General features: G+C 35.9%; 1 protein-coding gene across 3 annotated transcripts in view; it reads left to right on the plus strand.

Moving 5' to 3' along the window:
* The first annotated feature begins 1,926 nt into the window (after positions 1-1,926).
* LOC140936996 (MAU2 chromatid cohesion factor homolog) overlaps positions 1,927-16,579 on the plus strand; it is an 18,484-nt gene continuing 3,831 nt past the window's right edge. Inside the window, exons 1-18 of one of the 3 annotated variants that reach the window (XM_073386512.1) lie at positions 1,927-2,201; positions 2,288-2,305; positions 4,229-4,297; positions 4,996-5,097; positions 5,184-5,278; positions 5,458-5,485; positions 6,412-6,567; positions 7,102-7,174; positions 7,600-7,670; positions 7,993-8,083; positions 8,492-8,598; positions 9,275-9,352; positions 10,037-10,102; positions 11,401-11,493; positions 13,061-13,107; positions 13,507-13,584; positions 14,266-14,377; positions 16,465-16,555. In XM_073386512.1, the coding sequence (XP_073242613.1) occupies positions 1,971-2,201; positions 2,288-2,305; positions 4,229-4,297; positions 4,996-5,097; positions 5,184-5,278; positions 5,458-5,485; positions 6,412-6,567; positions 7,102-7,174; positions 7,600-7,670; positions 7,993-8,083; positions 8,492-8,598; positions 9,275-9,352; positions 10,037-10,102; positions 11,401-11,493; positions 13,061-13,107; positions 13,507-13,584; positions 14,266-14,377; positions 16,465-16,555 (1,606 nt within the window). In that variant the 5' untranslated portion in view covers positions 1,927-1,970. Of the gene's footprint in view, positions 2,202-2,287; positions 2,306-3,802; positions 3,835-4,206; positions 4,298-4,995; positions 5,098-5,183; positions 5,279-5,457; positions 5,486-6,411; positions 6,568-7,101; positions 7,175-7,599; positions 7,671-7,992; positions 8,084-8,491; positions 8,599-9,274; positions 9,353-10,036; positions 10,103-11,400; positions 11,494-13,060; positions 13,108-13,506; positions 13,585-14,265; positions 14,378-16,464; positions 16,556-16,579 lie in introns of those variants that run through there. The other 2 variants (XM_073386513.1, XM_073386514.1) reach the window with 2 other exon arrangements.

The raw sequence follows: 16,579 nt of genomic DNA on the forward strand, positions 1-16,579 counted from the left end.
GTCCACAGTCATTAATTTCAGCTGTTTTCTGGAGCATTGGATAATATTTTACCAGGTTTGTATTATGATCGCATGACGGTGTGCTCTTCAATTCTAGAGTAAACAAAGGCAATTCAAGCTATCAAAAGTATCAACTGTAAAATTGAAGGTCAGAAATAACTCCTCTGTGCCCTGTGGTATAGTCATAACATATCATGTATAAAGCATAATCCTAACAACACAAACAGACCCGATGGAAGGCCTGCGGGCAAATGCCAGACGACATTTATTTGACTGGGGGGGAGAGGTTATCCCTATAACGGCCTATTTGGGGAGGCTTCGCCTGAAAGGGGTACCTAACATATATGATCCAATGCAAAAGATGTAAAAAACAATATATAGGTGAAACTAAATGCACACTTCGTTAATGCTTTAAAGAACATAGACAGGCAAATAGACAGGCGACAAACAATCCACTCCACGCAAATGCCCCTGCAGCAGTCCCTTCCCATTTTAATCAACCTGGCCACTCGATCGCAGACATGGAACTTATTCCACTGTTATTACAACCCACCCTCAGCATGTCACGCCGTAAGGCAAGAGAAGCATACCTCATAGATAGAGGCAAAACCCTGTCACCAGACGGTCTGAACCGAAGGAATGAACATTGAACTGCTTGTATTTCTTTTCTTATTGTTTAATCATTTACCTGTATATCATTCTATCTAGTATTTTATAATTGTAGTTAATTATTAACCACTTACGTGAATTTTAAATTCAAATTTTAGGAGCCGTTAAAAGATATTTCCTCTCAGTATAGCTCTGGCCCTGAGGAGGGCTAAATTTGTTAGCCGGGATATTGGCCGATAATAAATCAGCCCTTTGCCGTAGTGCCAGCCATGCATTCAGTTTTGTCTTATTTTACCTTTTTCAGGCTTCAGGTATATGAAAAAGTAGGGATAATTTTCACCAGTTGAAGTATATAAAAGGGTAGGGAAATCTGTCATTTGGGCCTGTGAAAGGGCCCAAAAAGGCTAACAGATGAAATTTACGGCTTAAATATGTCGAGAAAATGTTCTATTGTTGTGATTGCTTCCTATTAAAAAGGCAGTGCATTTACAGCAGTGAAAAGGGATGCAAAGTTCTAAACAAGGTGTGTGAAAGGGGGACCATTTGTGAATAGAAGGTAAACAAAAGGGGTACCTATTTCGTGAAAAATGGTATATAAAAGCGTAAGGGGTTGGGCCACGGGGTGGAGTCTCCCCATATAAACATTTGTTGAGTACCCTTCCCCCCCCCAGAGGGGTTTTGATCAATGTCAATCAAAGTTAATTGCATGTCACTAACCTTTTTTTCTTTTAAAAAAAAATTAAATACTTAAAAACACATTATGCTATTTCTACATATAATGTTTACTTATATCATTATATATACTTACTTTTCTTTTCTCTAAGATGATGGTTGAGACTACTGCAAATCAGGAGTCAATAGAATAGATCCCACTATGGCTTTTCCAACCGTAACATGGACCAGTTAGCAAAAAATCCGTCGAAACCGCTGGAAATAACGTCTTAAAATTCAGTACAGTTGCCGATTTAGAGAGTTATTTGTTGAAAGATAATTAACGAAGATAAAGCTCCGCAGAGTCGAAAAATTTTACAGACGGCACCATATGAAAACCAACGTTTCAAAACTTCTCGACTTTTCGAAGCTATATCTTGGTCCACTTCAAACGAATTACTTTCAAACTCGGTCTGTTTACTAATCTTAAAGCGCTTTTACCAGCGGTTTCGCAGGATATTTGCCAACTGACATCCTTAATAATATTATCGACAATCGATCAAGAGCTGTAGGGCGAGATAGAGATTGGTGGTGCTGTGCAGGACTGTGCAGTCACATTCCCGCCAACATGTATCAGGCTTGGTAGGTACTTCATATAAGATTGCGTTTTATCCGTGGGCGCAGTAGTTGAAGATGAACAAAAAAACAAAATGGCGGCTTTAAGTAGCTATGACGCATCGTATAGCGGTCTTTTAGGCCTCGCAGAGACGTTTAGAACATCTAATCCGCCTAAGATTAAGCAATGCATACAGTGCCTCCAGTCTGTGTTTCACTTTCAACCATCTGCTGCTATCCAAGCTCGTACTCATCTCCAACTTGGAAGGCTTCTTCAAAGATACACGAAGAACACCGACATGGCTCGTTCACATTTAGAGAAAGCTGTGAGTTTGAATTCGAAATTTGGGCTAGATTCTTTCCCCGTTAATGCTGTCTATGCGGTATTAAGCTTGTTTATTTTGTTTGACAGGTTGTACTAGCTCAGTCTGTATCCTTTCTAAAATCTAAAACTGTACGTGTCGTAATAGCGCTAGCTACATGTAGCTTAATGTAGTGAATCGATTTTGATGGACAATATTACTTCAGTAGTTTCCAAGATGAAGCCATCCAATCATAGATGTGACCGAACTGCGTGTTAGCGTTTGGCTTTTTAATGAGTGTGTCATTGGCAGTCACTGTTTTTCTTTAGTGTACAGTGTAGTAGCTGTTACGTTTTTGGGGCGTCAGTTGTGGAAGATCTTGTATGTTTCAAGCAGCCAGTCTTCACTAAATGCGTAACCTCGCTAGGTTGATCCTCAATTTCCTTTGTCTTCTAACAAAAATCACCAAAAATTATTGATCGCTTCGTCTTCAATTATTTTGCCGTTGATAACGCATGTCAAACAGCAGATAACAAGCACACAGACAGCATAATTTTTCTTTCTTTTCTTCTGGCGAGTAAAACCGACAAGGCGTTGGGAGGTGATACTTTTCAGAACCAGTCAGTAATACTCATCTGCTGACAGGCCTTTTCCTTCATACACTTCTTTAACTGCCCTTTTCTAGTCTCCTTTTAAGCTGAAATTGATGCCTTCTAACGATGAATTCCCATAGAGAAATCTCATCACACTTCACTAACGACATATTCTTAGTTACTCAAATGGCGTGATAAGTCGAAGATTGACATTTAATTAATTCTGACCAATCACTATTTTCATGCTCAGAATCTGAGCGTGAAAAATGGAGAAAACGATGGCATCCTTGCAGGCGTTCCTTTCCATTCTCCCTCGCGTGCCCAAATTCCCCCTTCCCCTCCCCTTTTAACGCCTGCCATGTAGGCTAGATCAGACAAATCCCAGTTAGTATTTTCTAGCTTGTGTCTAAATTCATTGACTCTTTTCTCTCTGGCATCTCGGATAGTAAGGCTGTCGCTGTCTTTATGCAAGTAATTGCCAAAACAATATTGCAAAGATCAGTAGGCAATCTGAGTTATAACTTATGATCAAACCACTTTTCGTGGATACAGTTGTATTGTTCTTAAAAATGTTGTCTATAAGTGTCCCTGAATGTGCTGTAATTCTTGTTGGTTTTGTAATCATTGGCAGGTCGATTCAATGAACTGAGCAGTGACTGAGTGGGATTCATGTTTCAGTAAATCCAAATTAAAATCACCAGTTATATAAGAATGCTGTATTGCCTTTGGTAACACCTGAGATGATTTTGTTAATTCTCTGTGAATTCCCTAGTGTGTTCTGAAGGAGGTCGAGGGCGATAAAAAACTCCGATTATCAATCATATTTTTATGTTGTGAAATGCAATTTCAATGAAAAGAGACTCAATGATATTTCCATTAGAAACATTAAACTCTGTCAAGATTTTGTTATGAGAAATCTTGTCAATAAAGAGCCTGACCCCTCTGCCAATTCTACTCTATTTCTAACAAAATGGAACTGTCAAAACTAAAGTCATTCACTTTACTTTCTTTAACCCATGTCTCAGTTATGGCAAGAACTGAAAACTTATGATTTATATTAGCCTGTAAGTGGGAAAGGGCATCTTGGTTTTTAACTAGCTGGGCTGTGGACATTTAAGTGTGTTGCCTCCATGATTATACTAATCTAAGAAACTGAGAATCAAAGTGGTTAAAAAATTGTCACCTGAATTTAATTTTAACCTGCATGTAAATGTTGTGGTTAATTTTTTATCCCACGTAATTTTTATTTTTCCTTTGTTTCAACTTCATTAGCAGACATTACCATACACAAAAGAAAAAGAAAAATTGCCTGAGATAGAAAATTAACCACAACATATACATATACATAACTGCAACCAAATTAATTTTGTCCCAATGGTGTCTATTTTGTAGAAGCAAAACTTATTTTTTAGTGTACAGTTAAAACTTGTTATTAGATTTGACTTAGTTGTGAATCAGCTTGGAACTGGATTTGAGGAAGTTCATCTGGAAGCAATGTGCATTTTAACAGATGTTTACAAAGAACAGGTGATCAAAATTTGCTCAAAAAATATCTATTTTTCTCATTTCTTTATTTCCATAATCTACCAGTGATTTTGTTACCTATGCATCCTAAAAATCTCCAAAGACGCAAAATGTTATTCAAACAAAATGTTATTGCAAAGATTGATCGATCTGAACATGTGTATTTGTAGAAATTTTCCCCTTTGTGTAATTTTTATGGCTGTTATTATGGCTGTTGTTTAATGATGCATATTTCTTTTAGCCTTTGTTGTACTTTAAAATAGAAGGACTATAGTTTCATTTCAGATTTTAAAACTGTCTTGTTGCACAAAAGCCCAAGCATTTTCAATTTTGGACTCTCTTTTTTGTTTTTTTAAGGACTCATTGGTTATTTGTAACAAAATCACTGATCTGCAGATTCAATAAAGATTCAAATTCCAAAAATTCAATGAATAACATTTTGCGTCTTTTTTTTATGTACCAGTCAATTCCAAAACTGCCCAATTCACACTCCCCTTCCCTGGGCATACCCCAGGCATGTCACTGGAGTTTCGCTCCATACAGTGGGAAATTTGATTCAAAATGAGGCCCGCCTCATTGAAGGGGATCATTGGCGATTTTGGAATTGACTGGTACATTACCTCACAGTGTAGTTACAGGTACATGTAGGACACTCACTTTATTTTTCGTTGATGTATTACTATTTTATTGTTTATTTCCAGGGTCAATTTCATCTTGCAAAATCATCCTTGCGTCAAGCACTTGAAGTTGCTCATGCAAACAGTCTTCCATTCTGGCAATTTAAAATCACTTTTCAGTTAGCGGTAAGCTGTTATCAATGAAAAAATATTATTCTTCCCCTTTCCTCAACTTGAGTTTAGGCATGATTGTAATTTAAGCTTTTTTGTAGGATGTTCATGCAAATGATAAAGAATTAAAGACATCAACAGAGGTTCTTGAGTTGGGAGAGAGATTTGCAGAGCAATGTGGCTCACACTACATGAAGTAAGATATAATTCCCCCGTATATTTTGTCTTGAAACGTTGTATGAAAATATCATTGATGGCAATGCAGAAAAATAATAACGCTGTGAATTTCTGCCTTCTGACTTGAAAGGTTCAAAGAATTTTTTGCCATTTGAATTCGTTTTTTATTTTGACATTATTATCCTTATTACTTTATAGGTGTCTGTTTGCTCTAAGCAAAGCTATGGTAGGTCAAAGACAACACGTTTAAAATGTTTGATAATTTCACAGTAGCTTTCTTCACCATGATTTTCTTCCCTCTTTCACGTATCTCCATTTCCCCCTCCAATTGAATGGCATGGTGTAAAAAGTCACGACATTTTGGCCTCTTGGAGGTCATTTTTAAGTGCAAGTAACGGTTTTTAAATAGTTTAAAAGGTAAGAATGTAATTAACAATAAAATGTGATAAAATATGTTAATGATAAGTGATGAAATATTTATAAAATTGAAAAGAAACATACGAAGCCTAATAAAAACCAATCTAAACAAATAACTTTAAATGGATGGAAACGCACTGTTTGTTTTTATAGTATTGGTTTCAGTTCTTTCTTTTCAATTTTATTTTTAATATTTTGTCACTTATCATTTACATATTATCGCATTTTATTGTTAATTGCATTCTTACCTTTTAAACTATTTTTAAACCATTGGTAATATATTAATGCTAATTTTATTTTGTACTTGTGCTTGAAAATGACCTCGGAGAGGTTGAAACATCGTGTCTTTCTATCACTTATTTTTATCACAAAATATATCAAAGAAATTTCTCATCAAGTGTAAAAAGGTCATATAAGGTGATGATTTTGCTGGAGAATCAGTTAACCAGCTCTTTCAATGTTTGAATTTATTTTTTTATTTTTTCACGGCTTCAATTCTATTGGTTAAGTTGTATGCCAATGAGAAAAATTGTAATCAATGACATCAGCAAAGAGGTCTATTGTCTATTTTTATTTCACTGTCAGTATAAGTACTGTATTGTAGTTTGTTCACGTGTTTTTAGTAAAACCTAAGGAAGAGGACAAGACTTAGATTAGAGAACTCTCCACAAAAAAAGCTGATTGCATTTGGCAGTCAGTTTCTTTGTTGTCAGTATGCATTATTTCCATTTACAGGCATATATGATGATGAAAGAATTAAACCATGCAACTGGGATTCTGTCTATGGTTTCCAATTTCTTGGAGAGGTGGAACATTTCCACTTACCAGCGTGAATCAATTCAAGTGTTTTATTTGCTGTTAAGAGTTTGGAACTTTCTAAAATTGGGGCAGGTAAAGAAATGTAATCACATGTATTAACAGAAAAATAAGTAGCTCACATCATTATACAGTATATAACACTTCGAGGAAAGTGTGCCCATACAGTATTTATGTACGGGTTGTGAGTAAGTCACAAGTTGAATGAGTGAGCACAGCGAACAGGTGAGTTTCTGATACAAAAACAACGAGCCCATAAATAATGTACAAAACACTTTCCATGTGGTATTTTGTTTATTATGTACATGCACATACTTATATAGACATTCATCATTTTGCCAGCCTTTTATTTCAAATCTTTCTAAGATGCTGAAATTTGCCACTTCAGTACCCTGATAAAGAAAATGTAGTATAATAATCAAGAAAAAAGTTTGGTAAAAATCATAATGAGGGTATAAAGGATATGAGGTAATTCAGGAATTACAAGTAATTTTATTTAACTTTTAAGATGTAGAACTTTTAGTCAGAGTGGCTTAACACACAGTGAGGTTTTAAAAAAGTTCCTTTAACGGTATTTTGACTTTCACATGTTTATATTCTTTTTTCCAGGCAAAGAGTGTAAGACCATATCTGAAGCAACTCCAACAATCAATACAACTGTTGACAACCCTTCATCCTGATGGTAACATTTCTTTAAATTTACAGCAAAACGTTTGGATAAAGTAATGATAGCAGATACTCAAATGTCATGAAGGACCACTAATATAATGTCATTACATGTAAGAGGTCAAGACTCAATTCCAGCCCAAATCATTCTAAAAGTAAACTGGTCGATGAACATGCCATGATCATGACAAAAGTACATGGAAGATGCTTGCTCCAAGTGATGGGTTCCTGATGTGCCACCAAGTTTCTAGCTGCTAGAAATGATTATTAAAACAACCATTACTTGTAAGTTTGAAGTATCTGAAGTGTCATCTGCATGGCCAAAGAAATGAGATCAACTACAACACTGTTGAATGCTCCCCAAAAGCCTTTTGGTTCTATATCGAGTACTTTACTGAGTTTCTATTTACTCTAACATAATTATCATGATGTGCATTTCAGAGTCACAAATTCATGAAGCTGAACGATTTGAATGGCTTACCAAGGAACATCTTTGTGTCCTGGTGTATCTGGTAAGGATGCAGCTAAAGCAGAATACCATTCAATATTCTCTAGAGTTGTGTCCATTGAATTTGAAAAGAAGAATTTGACTGTGCATCTGCTGCTTTTCTTGCATCAGTGTTGCGTAAGATAATTAAGTTTATATTGACTTAAGCACAAGAGAAAGCTTGATAAGTTTAATGTCTTTTAACTAACAAAATAATGTTTATTGTCAATCTCAATAAACTTATTAAAGTAGTAATAAAATGGGCTGGCAAATGGCAATGATAGATCTGACATGGCAATAAGTTTGCTTTGTAATATTAAGAGTGAAAATGTTTTGATCTTTTCCAGGTGACAGTGATGCACTCAATGTATTCAGGTTATATGGAGAAAGCAATAAAATACAGTGAAAAAGCTCTTGTACAAGTTGATCGCTTAAATGGTAAGTTTCAATATTGTGAGCAAGAGCAAGTATTGACCAACTCTTACTTTGGATTTTGTTTACTGTGAGCTGTACACAGGGCTGTCACTAAGATTTCAAGTTGCCAGGTATTTGCAGTTAGTAGGTGGGAAACTGAACAGCCAGGAAGTTCTTTTGATCTCATTTTCCTTTTGTTTCCTACAAAAATAGCAAGGTGTCATGCTCATAGTAACCGGGGGAAATCCCTGCCTCCTCCCCCACCCCCCCCCCCCCCAGCCCATATTGACAGCCCTGTGTTGTGCAGATATAAAATAATTTACTATGAAACTTGCAAGTGGTATTTCAAATTAACTTATGTGCAGGATCATTGAACAGTTACATGTAGTTGTGCTAACTTTGTTGTTGCCTGTATGTTTTTTTGTGTGAAAGCTACCCTATCAAGTTCAGGTCTCTTATCAATGTTCAAGCTTGTGCTTCTGGAACATGTGATCATCTGTAGAATGGTGCAAGGTCATATGCCACAGGCAATAAAAGAGGTACTATCACAATAAAAAGTTCTTAGCTAGAAGTCAAAAATTATTTTACAATAATTTTTTATATTAAACAGGCTGGAGTATGTTATTTAATACATTAAGAGTCCTTCTTCTTAGATACAGTACAGTGTAACTGGTTAGCTTTGAAAGGCAAAATTGGTTTAAATCTGTATGATTAGTGGGGTTATTGTTCCACTACCCAGCTACTTTTCCTTTCATCTAATCCTAAGATCCTAAAAGCTTTCCCAAAAACTTTTCCCATTAAAATGAAGCCTATTAATTCCTCAGAAAAAAAAATGAGACAAGAAAAGCAATTTAAGAGGGGAGGAGAGAGAAAGTATTTCAAGGATAAAATCAAGACTGCTGTTTCACTTTTAAATCCAAAAACTATCTTGAACTTTTTCCCTCTGCGCATACCTAAACCTTCTAAGCTAATGATTGCATCTGGATTAGAAGGCCACAAAGTGTACGACCCGTAAACAGCTTTGTGGTAAGTTTTAGATCTTTATAGCCATGCAGTGACCAGAAAACCACTGAATAGTTTCAAAATGCGTTTTTTGGTAAAATTCCTAGAGGCAAATGGGTTAAATGCACTGTTTTTCAATTGCAATTCATTCTTGTACAAAATAGTTATTTGTTCTTATATTATTTAATTTTCTGTATTTTGTTGTTTCTTCAGATTTCTCAAGTGTATCAAATAGCTCAACATGATGGAAAGTTGTTAACTTGTCATCACTCAGTTGTACACACCCTTCTGGTGGGTTGCAATTCCCTACATGAAGTTAAATTAGGTCACTCTGATCTCGACAATGACATTACACTGTGTCATCCAGCTGGTTATCTGATAATGACAAAAAAGCAGTGTTTCTTTTTGTTTATCTTTGAGAGATTATGCGTCAGGGTAATTAAAAAAACGTGGTCTCTGAGTGAATTAAATTGCAAAGCATTATCTGTCTCATTGTATCAAATAATCCTTAAACTAATAACAATGTGTCGTGATGGTGATGACGATGATCATCATCATCATATTCTTCACATCCTACAGGAAGCCAGTGTATTCTATTACTTACCAACAAATGTTTAATGTATAATAGATTGTGGGGGGATTGCAGCAGTGGCAAATCCAGGGGAGGGGCATGGGGCCCCCCTTATTTTTTGACCAAAATTAGGCCCGAAGGGGCGAAACAATTTTTTTGGAGACCAGGCCCTCCCCTTATCTCAGGATCTGGATGACCACCCCCCCACCCCCACCCCCCTATCTGAAGGTCTGGATCTGCCACTTTGCAGACTGATGGCAAAAAACACTGGATAATGAAAAGAATGATTTTTTTCATAACAGTGATAATTAGACATGCATTCAAGTAAAATTTCTGAAAAGTAAACATTTAATAAAAATTAATGATACTTTTTGTACCAACTAAGCACTTGATTTCTGCATTAGGGCTTGTATGCCATGTCCATGAATCTGATGGATTCAGCTGAGAAGCAGTTCAATGTGGCTCTAGAGGTAAAGTTTGCTTTGTCATTTTTATTCGGAATGATTCTATTTTTGAGGTTGCTACTTTCTGGCCTGATGTTTTTGTTAACGCATGTATTTAATACTTGCACAGTGTATGTTGTAGCCTTGAGTATCATCCGTAGGCTATGCAGTGTATATGTTGTAGTTTAAAATAAAATAAGATTAAAATATTTAAACCATGGTTGATTCTTGTCTCCAAGCCCTAATGGTAATTGACAAATAAAGGACACAAATGAAATTGAGTATCAACCTAGGCTTCAAACTTTTAACCTGGATTACCCTGTAAGTTTGACCCAAAACCTGTACATAATAAATACTACTTATTAACCGAGAGTGAGGTCATTACAGGGAAATCTCAGACTGAGGCCTTGATGTATTGACCGAGCAATAGGTCTGAGATTTCCTTGTAATGCCTGAACAGATGAGCTATTTATTATATGGCCTTTTCCTTATGGACCTGATCCTGCGATCAGTTAAAACCAACATCTGGTCAGCAGATAACTTTGAAAAAACACTTCACCTCAATGAGTTGTACACTTGAGCCTGCAATACAGTCAGGTGACATTGGGTAGCGGATGCCCTTTTTGACATCTGTCAATTGACCGTAACATATATGTCCATAAGGGTAACTATCAAGTTAAACACAGATTGTATATGGTTTGGACACCTACAGGTAGCTAGTAATGCCTGGTCATTACAAGAAAATAATGCCTGGTCATTACAAGAAAACAGCCAATCAGAGTGCAGTTACTATTGTAGCCATATGATAGGCTAAGTTATAGAACGTATTTACATGACACCACAGTGGCCATATTGGTGTTCCAAAACAATGAAACGGTAGCCATTTTGGTGTTCCACTCAAATCCTCTGGGAGTTGGACTCTTTTCTTATGTAAAAAATTTCTTTTGTTCCCATAAATTTGCATAGATGCTGGCCACGCGAGTGAATAAGCTCTATTGTATTGTCTATAATTATCAACAATACAATTTTCATGATATAATCATTGGATTAGCTCTGAATTAGCACTGCTGCAACAAACTGATAGTAACAGGTTGTATAATGACTTCATCATAGTCTTCTTCTTCTCTAGCTGTTGTGTTGTTTAAGAAGTTAGGCCACGACTTTTGCCTTAGTTTGGGGATGGAAATATTGTCATTGGTCTTTTTATTTTAGTATTATCATACATTTTTTGTTAAAATTTGTGTATGTCTGGTCCAGAGGAAACAGTTTGTATATAAATAAAGTATAATAGTATACTTTTACTGAGTGATTATTTGTTTTCACAGTCCTGTGGACAACCAGAACTCAGAAACTTCATTGGATTAAATCTGGCTATCATTTACATACGATCTGGTATTGGAGCCGACAGAAGAATGGAGGTCAGAAATTAAAGATGTTCATGCTAAATGTGTATTAGCATACTTACTGTGCAAGGTCCTGACAGGCATGTGCCATGTCCTAAGCAGAGAATCTAAGGACTTGGCTGTAGTTTGTTCTGTTAACCCTTTAATATAAGTCCCAAGTGAAGTCAACTTGAACTTTTTCCTAACAACACCAGTACATTATAAAGAGAGAAGGTTATTGGAAGTAATATAGTGATCACCAAAAAGAAAATGTATTTATCTTTTATTAAATTCTCTCTTCTAATGCATCAGTCAATTCCACCTGCACCCAGGCCCCCCCCCCCCCCCCGGCTGACCCCCGGGAATTAGTGAATTAGGGCACAGGTGGAATTGACTGATGCATTAATTCTTAAAAGAAAATATACAAGTCATGGAGATCAGTTTTGATCAGATGCAGTAAACCTTACAGTTCAACAAATGGTTAAAACATGCACTTAGTGAAGTTTAAAAGTTTTCCTTCTGCTCACAGATGCAACATCATTGTTCATCATTGTCCAACATCACTTCCATTGTTTAAACTTGTGGCCATTGTGCCAGGGTGAAAATAATAATGTGTTTATTTTAATAACAGGATCACGCAAAGTTACCAATTGGACCAATTTTGTTGAGATACTCACTAATACCAAAATGAGACCAAGACTTTTGCACTTTAGACTTATTTTGGGCAATTAGGGTTGTCTTTTTTTGGTGTTTTATTTTTTCTTTGGCTTATTTTTTAAAACTGGTTTGCATGAATTATTTCAAACCAATACCTTCAAACTAGTTTGTTTGGTTACTGTGTGCATGGTAATATCAACTTATTCACCCTTGAATCACCCATAACCGCCCAGGAGGATCCACATCCCTTCTACCGTTTGTGATGTCATCAGTTGTAATGTTCCAGGGCAACTTTGTCTGCTAACTTATGCAGAGTGAAAAGATCTTTCAAACCATACCAGAATGAGCATGATTCGGTCACAGAGGCCATAGAAAAAGAGACGATGTAATGTTGACCTGAAAATCTCCATGGAAATCTTGTTCTAGTACCCATCTACTGTACCTTTCCTTTCATGTAATCCTAAGATCCTAAACGCTTTGCCAAAAACGTTAGCTGCCATAATAAAGCCTACCAAAACCTGAAGCAAAAGAAATAGAACCTAAGGCAAGAAAAGCAAAAGAAGAGGGGAGGAGAGAAAACGAATAGAAAGAGTCAAGACGACTGCTATGTCACTTTTAAACCCAAAAACTATGACAAAATTTTACTTTCTGTGCATGCCCAAACTTCTCAAGGTATTACATTTTGGGTCTGAATCACAGTTACAACCTGTAAACAGCTTTGTGGTAAGTTTTAGCTGTGTATAGCCAGACAATGACCATGCTTGACCAGCTTGAAAATGCGTTTTTTTACGACATTCCTAGAAGCAAATTAGTTAATTGCAAAAGTCATTTGCTTTAGGAATGTTGTATCCTGTATCCAATGACTCATCAGGTTTTGCTTTAAAGGCCTTTATCAACCTCATTGGGTGTTCTTTCACTAATTTTGTTGCCTATTTTTTAATTTCAGCTTGAAAATCTTTTAGCAAAAATTAGCCCAGATCAGATGCCTGTTAGGTAATAAATTAATAATATTATTAATTATTACTTATAATAATTTATTTGAAATACCCTATTTACATCAAGGGGTACATGTACATTGGCAACCCAGGATCGGACTGAATTTGATCAACTGCTTTGACCTTATTCCTAACCGTACCTTTTGTCATTGTGGTGTGACTGTATAATAGGAGTTGATTCAATCTGGTCCAATCTAGGTTTTGCTGATGCCTCTTCCAAGGGGTGGTAAACTAACAGTAAAAATGTGAGACTTGCCTTGATGTTGCGCGCCTCATTTAAAACTCCAAGAATTATTTCAAAACTTAGTGATGGAAAAAACACACAAAAAGATACTTCCACGAGATTAGCTGGTGGCAAATTAATACATTGATAAAATTTGTCAATCTGTTATTCTAGCTCACTCAGCCACCAGGCAGGCTATTATTATGTCAGGGGATTACAGTCATTCTTTGAGCAAAGATTTATGGATGCAAAGTAAGTTTTTAGCTGTGATGTTCAAAACAACAGTGTTTGGAAGTAACCTCTTAAACCTCATCTATCCTTCATGGCTTTGCTTATTTTATAATGCCTAAATTTTTCCTCCTTTACACTAAAAATAAGGTTGTAATTCCAATTGAATTTCAGGTTAAAATGGTTTCATCCCAGTTTGTTATTCATTTCCCTCATCTCCTAACCCTTAAGTAATATTCATGATTATGGATAATGCAAAGATGTCATTATGGTTTCAACTTTTAAAATTAGTAGATGCTACTGACAGGTAAGAAATTGAATGGCTAGGAAGTTCTTTTGGTTCTCTTTTCCTTTAACTCCTGTGGTTTCCTATTGAACGGGTTTTGGGGTCATTTTCAAAGAAGCCAGGAGGAAATCTTTGGCCCCGGGCCCTTAATGACAGCCCTGATAAAATACCATCAGTTTCCTTCGTCTCCTAATTAACCCTGATTATTTATAATCATGAATTACCGGTATGATTAGGGCTAGGACACAACAGAAACTTATAATCAAAGTAAGCCTAAATCATTTCCACCTGAGTTTCATAATTATGGACTGCAACATAATACAAATTACCAAAGGTATGCCCATGCAATATTTTCCACTTCTTACAATGAATAAAATTCCACTGATCACTTATTTTAACATCTCATTCAATTTTAATAGGAAATACTTGCGTGAAACGTTGAAGTTGGCAAATCCTGAAGACTTAAACAGACTATCAGCTTGTTCACTGGTTTTACTCGGAAACACATTCTTTACTCTCAGAATGTCACAGGTGTGAGCATGTTGTAATGATAATAATAGTAATAATAATAATTTAGTCATTTCTATAGCGCAAATTCAATTCAAAGTTTTCAATTGCGCTTTACGTTCAATTTCTAAAAGAAAACTATTTTTAAAAAAGTCTAAAATTATTTTAAAATGAAATTACAGTCAATGATATTAATTTTACACTTATATATATGTAAACTATATGAATTACATGAATCTAAAATTACGTTGTAAGTTTCATACAGTTAAAATAGTGATAAGATAATTGAAATAACTAGATAATAAATAGATTAGTTAAAATAAGCTTTCTTGAAAAGATATGTTTAAAAGTGCAGACCCTTCATTCCTCCCAGAGCTCTTGAGGAAGTGAGTTCCAAAGTTTTGGAGTGGCAGCCGAAAAGGCCCAGTCCCCTAGGTTAGGGGATGTCTTATATATATAATTTTTAAACTGCTGGTGTTTGTAGCAATGGTGCATCATTGGATCTCAGTCTATATTTAGAATTCAGTTTGAGTGATATATCCCAGAGCTGCACCATGAATGGTCTTTTACATAATAAGAATAATCTTAAAGTCAGTCCTGTGTTTAATGTTTAACCAGTGAAGTTCAGTTAACAAAGGAGTAATATGACAGTATCTGGGAGCTTTGTATACAAGTCTAGCTGCAGAATTTTGCTTGCATTGTAAAAGGAGACAGGAAGGCAACCTGTAAAGAAGTGAATAGCAATGATCGAGGCAGCTAGTAATGAACACATGTATTAATTTCTCCATGATCTCCTGAGTTGAGAACTTCCTTACCCCGCATATTTATTATGGAGATACAAGTGGCCAGCTTTACAAGTTTATGTAACTTGTGTTTTCATCATAAGGTTGCTGTCAAACTAAGTGCCCAGATTTCTGATTGCATCCTTACTAATGTACCAGTACTAACTAGTGTTAGTAAATTTAATTTCTGTAATCAATTCTTATGTCAAGTGTTGAGTCTATTGTTGTATCAAAGTAAAGTTTATAGCAAGAGTGTTATTATATTCATAGTTGAGCGTCAACATAATTCATCCATAGTTGCTTAAGATGATATTAATTTAGGGCCTCTTCACATGAGCCTGGTTGACTGGGCTTGCCCGGTTTCCAAGATCTTGCCTTACCTTTAAATTCTTCGTAAAATTTTCTGTATGTTCAGATGAGAGGGCAGGCTGGCTTGGTTTCCGAGATCTCAGTTTTTTCAACTGAAATCTTGGTAAGTGGGCTGGAAATTTTTCCATATGAACACTTCAGCCCGGTCACTGTGATGAAAGCAGGAGCTCTGACAGTCCGGATGGTCGTCCTGCATTGTCTGCTGTATTTTCCACATCATAAGCATCCCATTTAACTGCAGTGGTTAGCTTTAAGAGTTGCCAAAGCTATGATAGGTGCGAAAGTTAAGATTTTTGTGATTCACCATGTTTGAGCTCTTTGTTTCTTGAATTTGGAGTATGAGCTTGTCCCCAGAATCTTTGGCCTTTTTTCATCTTGGAAACCAGGCTGAAATTTCTCATATGAACCCCAGGCGAAATTCATCCCAGTAACTGCAGGCCAGCCTAGTCAACAAGGCTCATACACGAAAACTTTGAAACAGTCATAACTTGGCAATAAATCTTGTTGCTCTCTTTTTCCTGAGATGATCTATGTAGACATAAGGAAACATAGGAAATGCATAAAAGTGTTTTTATTGTTAACTTCTCATGTCTGGGTGTATTTCTTGGAGTATTTATCCAACTAATATAATCAACTCTTGTAACCATGCAAATTAAGGAATTACGGAAGTGGACACAAAATTAATATTATCATACGGCTATAGTTACAGTAAAAAAAATGTCACAAAGAATATGTAACATTACTACTGGGAAAGATAATCTTTACGGGAGTTTTCCAGTTGTGACAAAACTATTACTACTACATGCAGCAAATTAATGATTCCACTGAGATGATGATTTTTGGGCAAAATGAAGAAGGTCTCTGCTTGCAGGTTTCAAATGTGCACTGTATTTAAAAAATACTTTATAATTTTTGGTTTCTTACATGTATATTTAAGTTTTATGTCATGTTAATTTTCAGGATGCCCTTGATATGGCCTTACCTGCCAGTCAACTGGCTAGTCGTATCCCTGATCCATATATTCACATGTGGGCTGCATCTCTTCTTAGGGGTGAGAAATCTCATGTAAAGTACT

The sequence above is a fragment of the Porites lutea genome, chromosome 5 (assembly GCF_958299795.1).
Source record: "Porites lutea chromosome 5, jaPorLute2.1, whole genome shotgun sequence".
Taxonomy (NCBI): Eukaryota; Metazoa; Cnidaria; class Anthozoa; order Scleractinia; family Poritidae; genus Porites; species Porites lutea.